Genomic DNA, 17,653 nt, shown 5'->3' with positions numbered 1-17,653 from the left:
TTGTGCAGAGTTTGTAGCAGAGTTGTTGTTATGACACAACAGTTGTCATAAAGTCATAAATTTAAACAACTGTCATAACCTATATTTTCAATTGGTGTCCTTGAGATGCAACTCTGAATTCAGAAATGAAACCACCAAGCCTCTAGATGTTTTTATATAAATTAAATTAAACATTTATCAATTTAACCGCATTTTTAAATACATTCACATGTCTACAATTTACTACCATAATAACTTTTAAACAAATCCCCAAATTAATCACTCCCAGGTAATCTTCCCCAAAGCAACAATAACCCATAGACTTAAACAGACACCAGGCAAAGCACATTTTAACTTACAAATTCAAAATGAGGTCCCTTTCAATTTGTTTCTTTGCACTGTTGTAGGTTTACAGGCCTAGATCTTACATGCCTGACTTATATACACAAAACTCTCTTCTGTTTATACCTAGCCATCCTTTTGAATGCAAATTCTTATTGTATCACCAGGCCCTTTGAACTCCACCTCTTATGACAATAAAACCCTTTTCATAGCACCAATTTTATTAGTAATAAAAAAAATTGCTTGGTGTCTCCTAGCTAGGTGCACGATTTCACCCCCAGTCTTTGAATGGTTTATTCAACAAAATGCAAATGTACTCTCTACCTTACTGTTTACATCTCAAAACTACTATACATTAAAACACCCATACTAGCTGGCTTTAATCCAATTAAAACATACGCATTCCCACCCACAGCCACAGACCCTACTACAAGTCCAATTGAAAATAATTTTCAATTACATTATATACATTAATATCTCTTCATGACAGTTGTTGACAGTACCTTGTCTAAGGTCACAGCTATGCACTCCTGGTAGAAACATGGGAAATAGGAGCAGGAGTAGGCCATTCAGTCCCTTGAGCTTACTCTGCCACTCAACCAGATCATGGTTGATCCTCTACTTCAATGCCACTTTCCCGCACTATCCCCAAATCCCTTGATGTCATTCATATCTTGAAACCTATCAATTTCTGTCTTGAACATACTCAATGGTTGGGCCTCCACAGCCCTCTGGGGTTGAGATTTCCCAAGATTCACCACCCTCTGTGTTAAGAAATTCCTCATCTTTGTCCTAAATGGCTTGCACCTTATTCTTTGTCCCCTGGTTTCAGAACCCTGCCAGCCTGGGGAAACATCATTCCTACATCTGGTCAAGCCCTGTAAGAATTTTGCATGTTTCATTGAGATTGCCTTTCATTCTTCTAAATTCTGGAGAATCAAGGCTCAACCTCCTCAATCTCTCATCATAAGACAATCCTGCCATCTCAGGAACCAATCTGGTGAACTTTCATTGCACTTGCACCATGGCATGTATATCCTTCTTTAGATAAGAAAACCTAAACTGTACACAATACTGCAGGTGTGGTCTCACCAAGGCTCAGTACAATTGCAGAAAGACATCTTTACTCCTGTACTCAAATCATCTTGCAATAAAGGCCAATGTACGAACACAATTAATTGCATCTTTCACCTTCTGAGTTGAAGTTGAGGTTAACCGTTAAGATTCTAAATTTCAGGCTTAAGAGCAGATGAATACATAATGGAATAAATGTTTCTGGAGTTTGAATGGGAGTTTGTTTCATGACTGCCTGGGCATGTCCACATGCAAATGGACTTCCACAATGCATGTCTGAGGGCTAAATCTCCTTTGAGCTCCCCTGAAGGATTAGCCTGTGGCCACAAAGGACCCCGTTTCCATGTGCAGTCATGAGGAGAGACAGCTGAGGTCTTGCCAATGGAGATCCTGTGAACTGACCGGGACACACTTACACATTTGTCTCTCTTTTACTGATTACTCGCTGATGAAATATAAGTCTTTTGGGTGAGATGTTAAACCAAGGCTCTGCTTCAGTTTGTTCAAGTGGGTGTAAAAGGGGTAGGGGTGTTCTCCCGTGTCCTGGCTGGCTTGCTTTCCTCAATCATCACCATTATCACTATTGGCACTCATAGCTCAGTTGGCAGCACACTTGTCTCTGAGTTATGAGGTTGCGGGTTCAAGTAGCACCCCAGAGAGTCAAACACAAACTTGAGGCTGATCGTCCTGATGGAGTGCTGCACTGTCTTTTGGATGAGATGTTAATCCAAGGCCCTGTATTTTGGGTACTTGTAATAGATTCCATGGTACTATTTGAAGAAAAACAATGAAGTTCTCCTTCATGTTCCAGCCAATATTTATTCCATCCAAATACAAGGTACTGGGGAGAAAGGATGTCAAGGAAAGAATCTCTTTGGCTAAAGTTTAAAGAAAAGCAGTAAGTGCCATGACACTACTGGGTGTATTGTACAGGCAAACAACTAGTGGGAATGATAGAAGACCAAATTTGTTGGGAAATCACAGAGGTGCAAAAATTAGAGTAGTTATAATAGGGGACTTAATTATCCCAATATGGACTGGAATAGTAATAGTGTAAAGGGTAAGGGGTGATGAGTTTTTGAAGGGTGTTCAGGAGAATTTTCTAGATCAGTATGTTTCCATTCCAACAAGGAAAGAGGCATTGCTGGAACTGATTCCAGGAAAAAGGTGGGTCAAGTGGATCAAGAGCCAGAAGGGGAACATTTAGGAAACAGTGATCATAGTATCATAAGGTTCAGATTAGCAATGGAAAAGGACAAGAAGCAATCCAAAGTAAAAATACTTAATTGGACGAGGGCCAGTTTCAGTGGGGTGTGAACAGATCTGTCCCAACTAAATTGTAATCAAAGATTGGCACACAAAACTGTAATAGAACAATGGGCTGCCTTTACCCGGACAGAGCCGGGTGGACCATCCAGCATTGACCTAGGCACTGGAAACGACAATGGCAAACTCAGCCCTATTGACCCTGCAAAGTCCTCCTTACTCTCATCTGAGAGCTAGTGCCAAAATTGGGAGAGCTGTCTCATAGACTAGACAAGCAACAGCTTGACGTAGTCATCCTCACAGAGTCATATCTTACAGATAATGTTCCAGACACCACCATCACCTTCCCTGGGTATGTCCTGTCCTACCAGCAGGACAGACCCAGCAGAGCTGGCGGCACAGTAGTATACAGTCGGGAGGGAGTTGCCCTGGTAGTTCTCAACATTGACTCCGGACCCCAAGAAGTCTCATGGCATGAGGTCAAACATGGGCAAGGAAACCTCCTGCTGGTTATCACGTACCGCCCTCCCTCAGCTGATGAATCAGTGCTCCTCCATGTTGAACACCATTTGAAGGAAGCACTGAGGGTGGCAAGGGTGAAGAATGTACTTTGGGTGGGGACTTCAACATCCATCACCAAAAGTGGCTCGGTAGCACCACTACTGACCGAGCTGGCTGAGACTTAAAGGACATAGCTGCTAGACTGGGTCTGCGGCAGGTGGTGAGGGAACCAGCAAGGGGGAAAAAGATACTTGATCGCGTCCTCACCAACCTGCCGGCCGCAGATACATCTGTCCATGACAGTATCGATAGGAGTGACCACAGCACAGTCCTTGAAGAGACGAAGTCCCTTCTTCACATTGAGGATATCCTCCATCGTGTTTTTCAGCACTACCACTGTGCTAAATGGGATAGATTTCGAACAGATCTATCAACGCAAGACTGGGCATTCATGAGGCGCTGTGGGCCATCAGCAGCAGTAGAATTGTACTCGAACACAATCTGTAACCTCATGGCCTGGCATATCCCCCGCACTATCATTACCATCAAGCCAGGGGATCAACCCTGGTTCAGTGAAGAGTGCAGAGGGGCCCGCCAGGAGCAGCACCAGGCATACCTAAACATGAGGTGTCAACCTGGTGAAGCGCTCACACAGCAATACTTGCGTGCCAAACAGCATAAACAGCAATTGATAGACAGAGCTAAGCGACCCCACAACCAACAGATCAGATCTAAGTTCTGCAGCCCTGCCACATCCCGTCGTGAATGGTGGTGGGCAATTAAACAACTCACTAGAGGAAGAAACTCCACAAATAGTCCCAACCTCAACGATGGAGGAGCCCAGCACGTCAATGCAAAAGATAAGGCTGAAGCATTTGCTACAATCTTCAGCCAGAAGTGCCGAGTGGATGATCCATCTCGGCCTCCTCCGGAGGTCCCCAACATCACTGATGCCAGTCCCCAGAGAATTCGATTCACTCTACATGATATCAAGAAACGTCTGAAGGCACTGGATACTGCAAATGCTACAGGCCCTGACAATATTCCAGCAATAGCACTGAAGACCCCTAGCCAAGCTGTTCCAGTTCAGCTACAAAATTGCATCAACCCAGCTATGTGGAAAATTGCCCAGGTATGTCCTCTACACAAAAAAAAGGACAAATCCAAAACAAAAAAAAAAAAATACCTGGAAAAACTCAGCAGATCCGACAGCATCTGCGGAGAGGAACACAGTTAATGTTTCGAGTCCGTATGACTCTTCAACAGAACTAAGGAAAAATAGAAGAGAGGTGAAATATAAGCTGGCTTGGTGGGGGGGGGGGGGGTGGATAGAGGGCCAGTGATAGGTGGAGATAGCCAAAAGATGTCATAGACAAAAGGATAAAGAGGTGTTGAAGGTGGTGATATTATCTCAGGAATGTGCTAATAGGTGACATTAAGGGTAGAAAGCAGGACGAGCAAGGTACAGATAGCCCTAGTGGAGGTAGGGTGGGGGGAAGGGATCGAAATAGGCTAAAAGGTAGAGATAAAACAATGGATGGAAATACATTTAAAAATAATGGAAATAGGTGGGAAAAGTAAAATCTATATAAATTATTGGAAAAAAAGGGGGGGATCAGAAAGGGGGTGGGGATGGAGGAGAGAGTTCATGATCTAAAATTGTTGAACTCAATATTCAGTCCAGAAGGCTGTAAAGTGCCTAGTCGGAAGATAAGGTGCTGTTCCTCCAGTTTGTGTTGAGCTTCACTGGAACATTGCAACAGGCCAAGGGTGGGCATGAGAGCAGGGTGGAGTGTTGGAATAGCAAGCGACAGGGAGGTCTGGGTAATGCTTGTGGACAGACTAAAGGTGTTCCGCAAAGTGGTCATCCAGTCTGCGTTTGGTCTCTCCAATGTAGAGCAAACCTCATTGGGAGCAGCGACAAATCCAACCTGGCCGATCAGTCTACTCTTGGTCATCAGTAAAGTAATGGAAGGGCTCATCAACAGTGCTATCAAGCAGCACACGCTTAGCAATAATATGCTCACTGATGCCCAGTTTGGGTTCTGCTGGGGCCACTCAGCTCATTATAGCCTTGGTTCAAACATGGACAAGAGAGCTGAATGCCCGAAGTGAGGTGGGAGTGACTGCCCTTGACATCAAAGCAGCTTTTGACCGAGTGTGGCATCAAGAAGCCCTAGCAAAACTGGAGTCAATGGTAATCAGGGCGATAACTCTCCACGGGTTGAAGTCATACCAAGCACAAAGGAAGATGGTTGTGGTTTTTGGAGCTCCAGGACATCACTGCAGGAGTTCCTCAGGGTAGTGTCCTCAGCCCAACCGTCTTCAGCTGCTTCATCAATGACCTTCCTTCCATCATAAGGTCTTCCTCCCATCCCCCTTGCATCTCTTGCCTGTAGGCCAGACCATGTAATGATGGCAGATTTCCTCCTCTAAGTTCATTAGCGAAGCAGATGGGTTTTTAAAACAATCAATGATAGCTACCATGGTCAATATTATTGAGATTAACTTCATATCTCAGATTTTAATAACTGAATTTAAATTCCACCAGTTGCCGTGGTGGGATTTGAACCCATGTCCCCAAAGGCGGACAGTAGCATAGTGGCATCGCCAATGGACTGGTAATCCAGAGACCCAGGGTAATGCTCTTGGGACCTGGGTTTGAATCTTACCACGGCAGATAGTGGAACTTGAATTCAATAAAAATCTAGAATTAAAAGTCCAGTGATGACCATGAAACCATTGCCGATTGTCATAAAAACCTATCTGGTTCACTAATGCCCTTTAGGGAAGGAAATCTGCTGTCTTCACCTGGTCTGGCCTACATGTGAATCCAGACCCACAGAAATGTGGTTGATTCTTAAAAATGCCGTCTGAACAAGGGCAATTAGGGATGGGCAAAAAGTGCTGGCCTAGCCAGCGACGCACGGACAAATAAAAAAAGCATTAACGTGGGCCTTTGAATTACTAGTCCAGTTATGTTACCACTCCCCTGGAATGACATACTCAATTGAGACCCTTATATTTGTAACACAACTCACCCCAGCCTGCATATTTATTATATTTGTTACCATGTGCCCTCTTTCCTTATTATAAATTATAGAATGTAATGCCTGCTGTTATATTTATTGATATAATGTAAACTCAGACCACAGATTGTGTTGTATTTATTGATGCAATTTAACTCCAGCCTTATTAAAGTTTACTTATTGATACCTCACCCCTTATTATATCGTAAGGTGCAGAGCACAACACTCAGGAGTTTACAAGTGAATTGACTGACTACATTGTGAAGAAACTGAGTGATATGCACCCTGGAAACAGCTGTTATGAAGCAGTACACAATGGATAAGTCCAATTTAGGACACTGCATTATACTCTTTGGAAAAGGCATGAGTTTACCATCTGTGCTCTCTCGTCGCCAACTAACACCCCTGTTTTCCTGAAGACGTCCACTCTTGCTGAATTACCGAGCGATGAGGGTTCTGCTACCTCAACCAAGCCAAACTAAACTACAGGAGGTGCGTGCTGATCAACTCGTTGATGGTTTGTTACTGTCTAAAGGCTTCTGCCACCTCCCCGTCCCAATCCCACAGGTCAATGAGCCCTCGCTCGGGAGGAAGGGGCTTGGCGGTACAAGGCGGGATTCTGACGAGCCGGCTGTGGCCTACTGCTTCACAGTCCTCCTTATGAACCTGCCCTCCTCGTCGATGGCAAAGTTATAATTCTTCGGATTGTCCAGAGCTTCCTCTATTCGTTGGTCTAAGTTCTCTAGTGTGATGAAATTCTTCACCGCCTCCTGTAAATTAAAATGGGGAGATGAGAGACGATGAACAAAGACAACCTTCTCAAAGATCAACATCCAAACTTGCATTTATTTTTAAATTATTCATTCATTGGATATGGGCATCACTGGCTAGGCCAGCATTTATTGCTAACTGCCCTTGTTCAGAGGGAATTTAAGAGTCAACCACGTTGCTGTGGGTCTGGAATCACATGTAGGCCAGACCAGGTAAGGACAACACAAGGCCAAAGCTGGGCTAAGAGTTCATGCTGATTAAAAAGAGAGGAAGAGAGAACATATATTTGTAAAGTCCCTTTCATGTCCTCAGCATGTTCTTCAGCACCTCACAGCCAATGCAGTCTGCAAATGCATTGCAGCAATTCACCAAGGTTTCTTCAGCAGCACCTTCCGAACCCCCAACCCCCTGCACCTAGAAGGACATGGGTGGCAGGCGTATGGGAACACCACCAGCTGCAGGTTCCCCTCCAAGTTACACACCATTCTGACTTGGAACTATATTACCATTCCTTCATGGTCAGTGGTCAAAATCCTGGAACTTCTCTTCTTAACAACACTATAGGCGTATCTACATGTGGACTGCAGCGGTTCAAGGTGGTGGCTCACCACCACCTTCTTGAGGGCGACTGGGGATGGGCGACAAAAGCTGGCCTAGTCAGCGACGCTCACATGAATTTAAAAAAAAGCGTAGTCAATACAAGGAACACTGCAACCAATCTGCGCACAGCAAGATCTCACAAACAGCACTGCAATAAATGACCAGGTAGTGAGTTCAGTACTGTTGCTTATTGAACTGAGCTGATAACTCGGTGCCATTTTTTAACTAGCTGGGCAATTCCTGGCTTCGGTTTTGCCAGGGTCACAAACTGGTGCTGTATGATCCAGTCTTCTATGTAAAGATTGCCACTCACCTGAGCCGTTGCTGGGACTTCACCCCCTTTCAGGCCAGTGTGAGCACTTGCATTTGGTTCTATCTGTTGTGAATTTGCAAAATGCAAAGACTGCCTAACTACAGCAGAGTAAATGCTTATTAGTCAGTGTCAGAGTGCTTGTGGCTATAACCTTCCTCCCAGTTTCCCACAGCTCCCACTGTACTAGACAGTGAGGGGTGACCAGGGACAGCAATGCCTGTAGTAGCTCTACCAAATTCATGATGATCCTCCATAGACTCCGTGTTCTTCCAACTCTGGTCTCTTGTGCTTCCCCCCATCCCCTTTTGCCCATCATTGGCAGCCATGCCTTCAGCTCTCTGGGTCCCAAGCTCTGGAATTCCTTCCCCAAATCTCTCTTCCTCTGTTTCTCTCACCTCCTTTAAGGCTATCTTTAAAATCTACCTCTTCGACTACTTGTTTTAACGACTTCATTTTTAGTGCAGTGTCATTGTTTGTTTGATTATGTTCCTGTGAAGTGTCTGGGGATGTTTTACTGTGTTGAAGATGTAACGCAATAGAAGTTGTTATGACGATGGCACAGCAAAGCAAAGCCAAGGACAGCAGGGAGCTTCTTCAATGCTGGGCTAATTGGCAAAGCAGCTTTGTTTGGAGAAGCATTAGGTGAAATTTGAAACCTCACATATGTTTATTGATTATACCATAAGCGCACACCACGCCTTTAATGATTAATCAAAACAAGCACACTCCAATGGCACGAAAAATCTATTTTCTGTGACAAGAATCTATTGTGAAGAAGTGTTAGCACACGGTTCTTTCACCTCTGGGACCAGGTTTCAAATCTAATTTATGTTGAGAGGTAAAAAGATTTTCTCTCCCTCCCTGGGCTTCACCCGAGCTGAGACAAAGGGTCAGTGCAAATTCTGGTAAGCAAAAGTCCACTGTACGTCAGAATGTGGAATAGAGGCAAAGTTAAGCAATCTTACAAGTAGTTGTCAAACAGACAGCTGGAGTGGGATAGATTCTGGTGTGGCAAATGGTGCCTTTCTGAAGCTACTTGTGGAGCAGAGTGAATCCTAACTCCACATCTAACTCATGCTACACCTGACTTAACAGTGTTTGATGGGAAATTGTAGAGGCATCTTACTTAATCCCGTGCTGTACCTGCCCTGAGTATGTTTGATAGGACAGTGTAGTGGGAGCTTGACTCTGTATCTAATACCATGCTGTACCTGCCCTGGGAGTATTTGATGCGACAGTGTAGAGGGAGCTTTATTCTGTATCTAACTCTGTGCTGTACCTGCCCTGGGAGTGTTTGGTGGGACAGTGTAGAGAGAGCTTTACTCTGTATTTAACTCTGTGCTGTACCTGCCCTGGGAGTGTTCGATGGGACAGTGTAGAGAGAGGTTTACTTTGTATCTAACCCTGGGAATGTTTGACACAGATACTGCATGGTAATAGTAGAAAGCTTTCCGCTCTCCACTTCCCTCAAATGGAAGAGAGAATAGACACAACTTCCAGAAATGGATATGAGGTCTTACACTAAAAGAGGAAAATATCTGTCTCGCCCATGCTCAATGCATACCTGCAGCTGCAGCACCTCCTGCTCCTTCTCCTTGAGGAACTCATCCCTTTTCTTTTCTCTGTAAATGGCCGCCTGGAGTTTCTGCTCCTGTTTTGCTTCTGCCTCTCGCTGGATTCGTTCCTCCCTGTCACACAACCCGAACACAAAGGCACTAATGAGAATGAGCTTGGCTGCTGAGTTGTCCCCTCTCCAAATTTAAAATCAAAAGAAATAAAGAACTTGCGTTTGTAGAATGCCTTTTGCTACCTGGGGATGTCTTAAAACGCTTCCAACCATTTAAGTACTATTGAAGTGCAGTCACTAGGTGATAATGTGATTTCATAAAACTAGGCCTTATTCTTTGAGGGGTAACCTTATAGAGGTTTTCAAAATCGTACAAGATTTTTGCTAAGCGTAGACACTTGTGGTAAACAGCAAAACTGGAGGTCAGACAATCACCAAGAAATCAAGAGAAACTTCTTTACCCTGAAAGTGAGGAGAATGTGGAACTAACTACCACATGGAGTAGTTAAGGTCAACAGCACAGATGTCTTTGAAAGGAAGCTAGACAACCATATGAGGAAGAAGGGAATAAAAGGTTACACTGATAGGGTGAGATGACAGAGGATGGGAGGAGGCTTGAATGGAACATTAAGGTTGGCATGGATTGATCGTACTGAATGGCCCATTTCTGTGCTATATATTCTATGTAACCCTCTGACCTTGATTAAGGAGGCTGTGATCGAATGCTGCTAGGGCAGCTCTGAGACTCAACAACAACTTATATTTATATAGCACCTTTAACATAATGAAACTCCCCAAGGTGCTTCACAGGAGCATTATAAAACGAAGTATAACACCGAGCCAGTCAGATGACAAAAGCTTAGCCAAATTGGTAGGTTTTAAGGAGTATCTTAAAGGAGGAAAGAGGGGTAGAGAGGCAGAGAGGTGTAGGGAGGGTTTCCAGTGCCTGAGGCCTAGGCAACTGAAGGCGCGGCCACCAGTGGTGGAGCACTTATGATTGGGAATGCACAAGAGGCCAGAATCAGAGGTGTGCAGATATCTCAGAGGGTTGTGGGGTTGGAGGAGATTACAGAGATAAGGGGGGTGGGAGGTGGGGAGACCATGGAGCGATTTGAAAAGATGAGTCAGCAGGAGACAGGACTTGTTGCGAGTTAAGACATTGAAATTTTTTTTTTAGTCGTTCATGGGATGTGGGCGTCGCTGGCTAGACCAGCATTTATTGCCCATCCCTAATCAGAGGGCATTTAAGAATCAGCCACATTGCTGTGGGTCTGGCAGATTTCATTCCCTCAAGGGCATTAGTGAACCAGGTGGGTTTTTACAACGGTACCATTGTAAAGTCATCATCAGACTTCTAATTTCAGGTTTTTATTGAATTCAAATTTCACCATCTGCCGTGGTGGGATTTGAACTCAGGTCCCCAGAGCATTACCCTGGATCTCTGGGATACTAGTCCAGTGACAATACCAGTACCACCACCTCCCCACCAAAGTCTAGAGCTAAAGAAGGCATAGAGGAGGTTTTAGCAGCAGATGAGCTGAGGCAGGGAGAAGTTGGGTGATGTTACGGAGGTAGAAATAGGCGATCTTAGTGATGGCATCTTGGGATCCAAGCTTGAGCTCATCCAATGTTGCGAACAGACTGGCTTAATCTCAGACTGTTGCCAGAGAGAGGGATGGAGTCGGTAGTTAGGGAACAGAGTTTGGAGCAGGGACCAAAAGAAATGCCTTCAGTCTTCCCAATGTTTAATGCAGGAAATTTCTGCTTTTCCAGCACTGGATGTCGGATAAGCAATTTATTTTTAAGCAACAACGAAGGAATTGAGAGAGATCGTGGCGAGGTAGAGCTGGGTGTTGAGGGTGTACATGTGAAAACTAATGCTGTGCCTTTGGATAACGTAGCCAAGCAGTGGCACGTAGATGAGAAACAACAGGCGGCCAAGGATTGATTCTTGGGGGACACCAGAGGTAACGGTGTGGGAGCAGGAAGAAAAGCCATTGAAAGTGATACTATGGCTATGATTAGATAGATAAGAATAGAGAGAGCAGTCCCACCCAGCTGGATGCCAGTGGAGAGACATTAGAGGAAGATGATGGGGTCAACCGTGTCAAAGGCTGAAGAAAGGTTGAGAAAGACGAAGTTGTCACAGCCACACAAGATGTCATTTGTGACTTTGATAAGAGCCGTTTTGGTAATGTGGCAGGAGTGGAAACCTGATTGGAGGGATTCAAACAAAAATGGGAATGGATTTCGGAGGAGACAACACGTTCAAAGACCTATGGAATAGGAAAGGGAGGTTGGAGATGGGGACAGTAGTATGCAAGGACAGAGGGGTCATGGGTTTGGTTTTTTGAGAAGAGTGGTGATGAAAACAAGAGTGAGGGACAACACCTGAAGAGGGAGAACCGTTTACAATATCAGCTAACATGGGGGATTGGAGGGTGATCAGCAGTTCAATAAGAATAGGATCAGGAAGAATAGGTAGGTCTCACAGACAAGACGAACTAAGTGAGGGCACAAGGAGAGACAGGAGAGGAACTAGAGAAATAAATAGAGAAGATGCTAGGGCCCTGGGGGAACATAAAGGAGGTTTGGCTCACCGAATTTTTCTGAGTCTTTCATTCTCCAGATTATTGAAAGCCATTAACTTCTGATGTTCTTCAGCTTCTATCTTTGCTCGTTCCTCTGCTAGAGAGCCCACCTCCTCTTCGTAACGATTCCGTAACATTTCCTCCTTAAACTCGGCCCTTCAGTTTGAGAGATGAAGGAGGAAAGAAAGTCAAATTTCACTCACCTCACCTTTCATTTGGTCGGCTGAGTGTGCGTTACAAATCAAAACCAGTCACTACATTTCAGAGGCTGAAGCCAAAACTGAGGAATCCAAACAGGCAGTTTCCAATTGCCAGATATAGAGAAAGAACAGTGCCAAGCGTGGGGCAGTTGGTAGCGCTCTCACCACTGGGGGCGGAGGTTCACAGTCCTGCTCCAGAGACCCGAGTACTGCTGCATTGGCGGAGATGAAAGCCTAAACCGAGGCCCGTCTGCCCTCTCAAGTGGAAGTTAAAGATCCCATAGCAGTATATCAAAGGAGATCAGTAGAGCTCAAATGGTTTCTGAACAGTATTTATCCCTCAACTAACACCTGAAAACAGATTCTCTGATCCATTATCACCTTACAATTATTATAAGGGGAACTTGCGAACTGGATGTTGAATCTTGACAACAGTGATTACAGTTCAAGGACACCGTTCATTTTGAAATACATTGGGAAGGCCTGCAGTCACAAATGGTACTTCATAAAAGCAAACCTAAACTTATCATGTAACACTAGACCTTTTATATCCCAGTCTCCATGTATTACTGACAGATGTTCCTCACCCTCTCTATATTATTGTCGGAGGTTCCTCACTCTCTCTGTATTATTGACGGATGGTCCTCACTCTCTCTGTATTATTGACGGATTTTCCTCACTCTCTGTATTATTGGTGGATGGTCCTCACTCTCTCTGTATTATTGACGGATGTTCCTCACTCTCTCTGTATTATTGACGGATGGTCCTCACTCTCTCTATATTATTGATGGATGGTCCTCACTCTCTCTGTATTATTGACGGATGGTCCTCACTCTCTCTATATTATTGACGGATGGTCCTCACTCTCTATATTATTGATGGATGTTCCTCACTCTCTCTGTATTATTGACGGATGGTCCTCACTCTCTCTATATTATTGATGGATGGTCCTCACTCTATATTATTGATGGATGGTTCTCACTCTCTCTGTATTATTGACGGATTTTCCTCATTCTCTCTATGTTATTGACGGATTTTCCTCACTCTCTCTGTATTATTGACGGATGTTCCTCACTCTCTCTGTATTATTGACGGATTTTCCTCGCTCTCTATTATTGACGGATTTTCCTCACTCTCTCTGTATTATTGACGGATGTTCCTCACTCTCTCTCTATTATTGACGGATGTTCCTCACTCTCTCTGTATTACTGACGGATGTTCCTCACTCTCTGTATTATTGGTGGATTTTCCTCACTCTCTCTGTATTATTGACGGATGTTCCTCACACTCTCTGTATTATTGACGGATTTTCCTCACTCTCTCTGTATTATTGACGGATTTTCCTCACTCTCTCTGTATTATTGGTGGATTTTCCTCACTCTCTCTGTATTATTGACGGATGTTCCTCACTCTCTGTATTATTGACGGATTTTCCTCACTCTCTCTGTATTATTGGTGGATTTTCCTCACTCTCTCTGTATTATTGACGGATGTTCCTCACTCTCTGTATTATTGACGGATTTTCCTCGCTCTCTCTGTATTATTGGTGGATTTTCCTCACTCTCTCTGTATTATTGACAGATGTTCCTCACTCTCTCTGTATTATTGACGGATTTTCCTCACTCTCTCTGTATTATTGACGGATTTTCCTCACTCTCTCTGTATTATTGACGGATTTTCCTCACTCTCTGTATTACTGACAGATGTTCCTCACTCTCTCTGTATTATTGGTGGATGTTCCTCACTCTCTCTGTATTATTGGTGGATGTTCCTCACTCTCTCTGTATTATTGACGGATTTTCCTCACTCTCTCTCTATTATTGACAGATTTTCCTCACTCTCTATTATTGACGGATTTTCCTCACTCTCTCTCTATTATTGACGGATTTTCCTCACTATTATTGACGGATTTTCCTCACTCTCTCTGTATTATTGATGGATTTTCCTCACTCTCTGTATTATTGACGGATTTTCCTCACTCTCTCTGTATTATTGACGGATTTTCCTCACTCTCTCTGTATTATGGGTGGATGTTCCTCACACTCTCTGTATTATTGATGGATTTTCCTCACTCTCTCTGTATTATTGACGGATTTTCCTCACACTCCCTGTATTATCGGTGGGTGTTCCTCCCTCTCTCTGTATTATTGGTGGATGTTCCTCACACTCTCTGTATTATTAACGGATTTTCCTCACTCTCTCTGTATTGTTGACGGATTTTCCTCACTCTCTCTGTATTATTGACGGAGGTTCCTCACTCTCTCTGTATTATTGACGGATTTTCCTCACTCTCTCTGTATTATTGTCGGATGTTCCTCACTTTCTCTATATTATTGACAATGTTCCTCACTCTCTCTATATTATTGGCGGATGTTCCTCACTCTCTCTGTATTATTGATGGATTTTCCTCTCTGTATTATTGACGGATTTTCCTCGCTCTCTCTGTATTAGCGTCAGATGTTCCTCCCTCTCTCTATTATTGATGGATATTCCTCACTCCCTCTGTATTATTGATGGATGTTCCTCACTCTCTCTGTATTATTGACGGATTTTCCTCACTCTCTCTGTATTAGCGTCAGATGTTCCTCACTCTCTCTGTACCATTGACGGATTTTCCTCACTCTCTCTGTATTATTGACGGATGTTCCTCACTCTCTCTGTATTATTGACGGATGTTCCTCACTCTCTCTGTATTATTGACGGATGTTCCTCACTCTCTCTGTATTATTGGTGGATGTTCCTCACTCTCTCTGTATTATTGACGGATTTTCCTCACTCTGTATTATTGGCGGATTTTCCTCACTCTCTCTATTATTGGCGGATTTTCCTCACTCTCTCTGTATTATTGGTGGATTTTCCTCACTCTCTCTGTATTGTTGACGGATTTTCCTCACTCTCTGTATTATTGACGGATTTTCCTCACTCTCTCTGTATTATTGGTGGATGTTCCTCACTCTCTCTGTATTATTGACGGATTTTCCTCACTCTCTCTGTATTATTGGCGGATTTTCCTCACTCTCTCTATTATTGGCGGATTTTCCTCACTCTCTCTGTATTATTGGTGGATTTTCCTCACTCTCTCTGTATTATTGACGGATTTTCCTCACTCTCTCTGTATTATTGGCGGATTTTCCTCACTCTCTCTATTATTGGCGGATTTTCCTCACTCTCTCTGTATTATTGGTGGATGTTCCTCACTCTCTCTGTATTATTGACGGATTTTCCTCACTCTCTCTGTATTATTGGCGGATTTTCCTCACTCTCTCTATTATTGGCGGATTTTCCTCACTCTCTCTGTATTATTGGTGGATTTTCCTCACTCTCTCTGTATTGTTGACGGATTTTCCTCACTCTCTCTGTATTATTGACGGATTTTCCTCACTCTCTCTGTATTGTTGACAGATTTTCCTCACTCTCTATTATTGACGGATTTTCCTCACTCTCTCTATTATTGACGGATTTTCCTCACTCTCTCTGTATTATTGGTGGATTTTCCTCACTCTCTCTGTATTATTGGCGGATGTTCCTCACTCTCTCTGTATTATTGATGGATTTTCCTCACTCTCTCTGTATTATTGATGGATTTTCCTCACTCTCTCTGTATTATTGACGAATTTTCCTCACTCTCTCTGTATTATTGACGGATTTTCCTCACTCTCTCTGTATTATTGATGGATTTTCCTCACTCTCTCTGTATTATTGATGGATTTTCCTCACTCTCTCTGTATTATTGGCGGATTTTCCTCACTCTCTCTGTATTATTGGCGGATGTTCCTCACTCTCTCTGTATTATTGGCGGATGTTTACTATCCCCATTCCCCCCGGTACTGACCTGAGGGCCCCGACGATGCCCACATGCTGCCGGTATCGCTCCTTCACGACCAGCAGCTCCACCGGGTCGACCGGGGTCGGGACCCGCAGGCGCTCGGCCTTGGATTTGGCCGGCGGGTCGGTGCGGGACTTGCGGCCCCGGGCGGGGACCCAGAGGCCGGGCCGCGGCCGGAGGTAGTGGAGGAGGAGGAGCGGTCGGCACTGAGCCCACATGGTGAACCCTTCCTGGGGAGCGAGGGAGATGGGATCCGGGAATCGGAGCCGGACCAGCCCCTCAGATGGGTGCCGCCATCTTACCGGAAGCGACAAGCATTTCCGGCGGTCGAAGGTCTTAAAGCGATACCGCCCCCTGTCTCCTCAGGTTGACATCGAGCTGGGGGGGGGCAACGTGGGGGCGTCACTTAATAACTCAAGCGAGGGTGGCAGCAAATCTGATTTTAAAAGTCACACGTTTGTGTCATCATTTTGGAACCAGAGTTTTGCACTTTTGAAGTGTGAACTCTGGAAAGGAAGACTTGCATTTATATAGCGCCTGTCACAAGCTCAGGCACTTCACAGGCAATGAAGTACATTTTGACTTGTAGTCACCGTTATAATCTAGGAGATGAGACAACCAATTTATGCACAGCAAGCGCCCACAGACAGTAATGTGGTAAAGACCCGAGGATGCTCCTAGCGATGTTGATGGAGGGATAAATGTTGGCCCGCAAACCGTGCAGAACTCCTCTACTCTTTGTCGAAATAGTGCCATTGGAGTTTTTGCGTCCACCTGAGAGGATAGTGAGGATCTTGATTTAGCACCTCATCTGAAAGATGGCACCTTCGACAGTGCAGCACTCCCTTTGTACTACTCTGAGAGTATCATCCTCAATTTTAGGCTCAAATCCCTAGGCTAGGCTTGAACCCATGATTTCTTTTGGCCTCAGAGGCAAGAGTGCCTCTCACTGAACATACGAATATATGAAATAGGAGCAGACGTAGGCCATTCAGTCCCTTGGCCTGCTCCACAGATCATGGCTGTTCAGTTTGTGTGTCAAATTCCACATTCCCATCTACCTCCAATAACTTTTGATTCCCTTGCCTAAAAAGAATCTATCTACCTCTGCCTTAATGATATTCAAAGACCCCGCCTCCAGTAACGGCTGACAGAAATGGGCCAGTAATGGTGGAATAAGGAAATGGATTGAACAGAACACAGGGACATAGTTGGAACCAAACCTTGGTGAAGTGGGAAAAGTGAGGCAAATTTTAGTCGTGGCCAGTATGTCAGGAGATTCAGCCATCTTAAAGTCATGGTCAATGTTAATCAGGGTCAGGGAGGGTCTCCTGGACTAGTTGCAATCAACTAACATATTAGAATATAGGATTTGGGAGCAGGAGTAGGTTATTCAGCCCTTCACGCCTGCTCTGCCATTCAATAAAATCATGGCTGACCTGATTGTGGCTTCAACTCCATGTCCCTGTCTGCCACCCCGAAACCCTTGGCTCCCTTTTCTACCAAAAACACACTGCCTAACTCTGCCTTGAATAAATTCAATGACCCAGCCTCTGTTACATTCCTCTCTTCGATAACATGCACGAATTAATGA

At 44.4% G+C, this 17,653-nt stretch overlaps 1 protein-coding gene across 1 annotated transcript; it reads right to left on the bottom strand.

Moving 5' to 3' along the window:
- Positions 1 to 6,354: 6,354 nt before the first annotated feature.
- On the bottom strand, positions 6,355 to 16,376 carry mrps26 (mitochondrial ribosomal protein S26). Its single transcript, XM_078554710.1, has 4 exons — positions 16,066 to 16,376; positions 12,043 to 12,189; positions 9,440 to 9,563; positions 6,355 to 6,961 (listed from the first exon to the last, which is right to left on the bottom strand). The coding sequence occupies exons 1-4, from the start codon at positions 16,275 to 16,277 to the stop codon at positions 6,830 to 6,832; spliced, it is 615 nt and encodes a 204-aa protein (XP_078410836.1). The 5' UTR covers positions 16,278 to 16,376; the 3' UTR covers positions 6,355 to 6,829.
- Positions 16,377 to 17,653: the final 1,277 nt, after the last annotated feature.

This window comes from Cetorhinus maximus, chromosome 1 (assembly GCF_964194155.1).
Source record: "Cetorhinus maximus chromosome 1, sCetMax3.hap1.1, whole genome shotgun sequence".
Taxonomy (NCBI): domain Eukaryota; kingdom Metazoa; phylum Chordata; class Chondrichthyes; order Lamniformes; family Cetorhinidae; genus Cetorhinus; species Cetorhinus maximus.
The sequence above is the reverse complement of the archived record's forward strand: the minus strand, read 5'-3'. Positions and strand labels throughout refer to the sequence as shown.

Excerpts from the sequence above, each read along its gene's own strand:
- mrps26 (XM_078554710.1), bottom strand. The coding sequence starts at position 16,277 with ATGTGGGCTCAGTGCCGACCGCTCCTCCTCCTCCACTACCTCCGGCCG. Across the intron at positions 12,190-16,065 it reads GGCATCGTCGGGGCCCTCAG|GGCCGAGTTTAAGGAGGAAA; the intron begins GTCAGTACCGGG and ends CTCAAACTGAAG. Across the intron at positions 6,962-9,439 it reads AGGAGGTGCTGCAGCTGCAG|GAGGCGGTGAAGAATTTCAT; the intron begins GTATGCATTGAG and ends TTTAATTTACAG.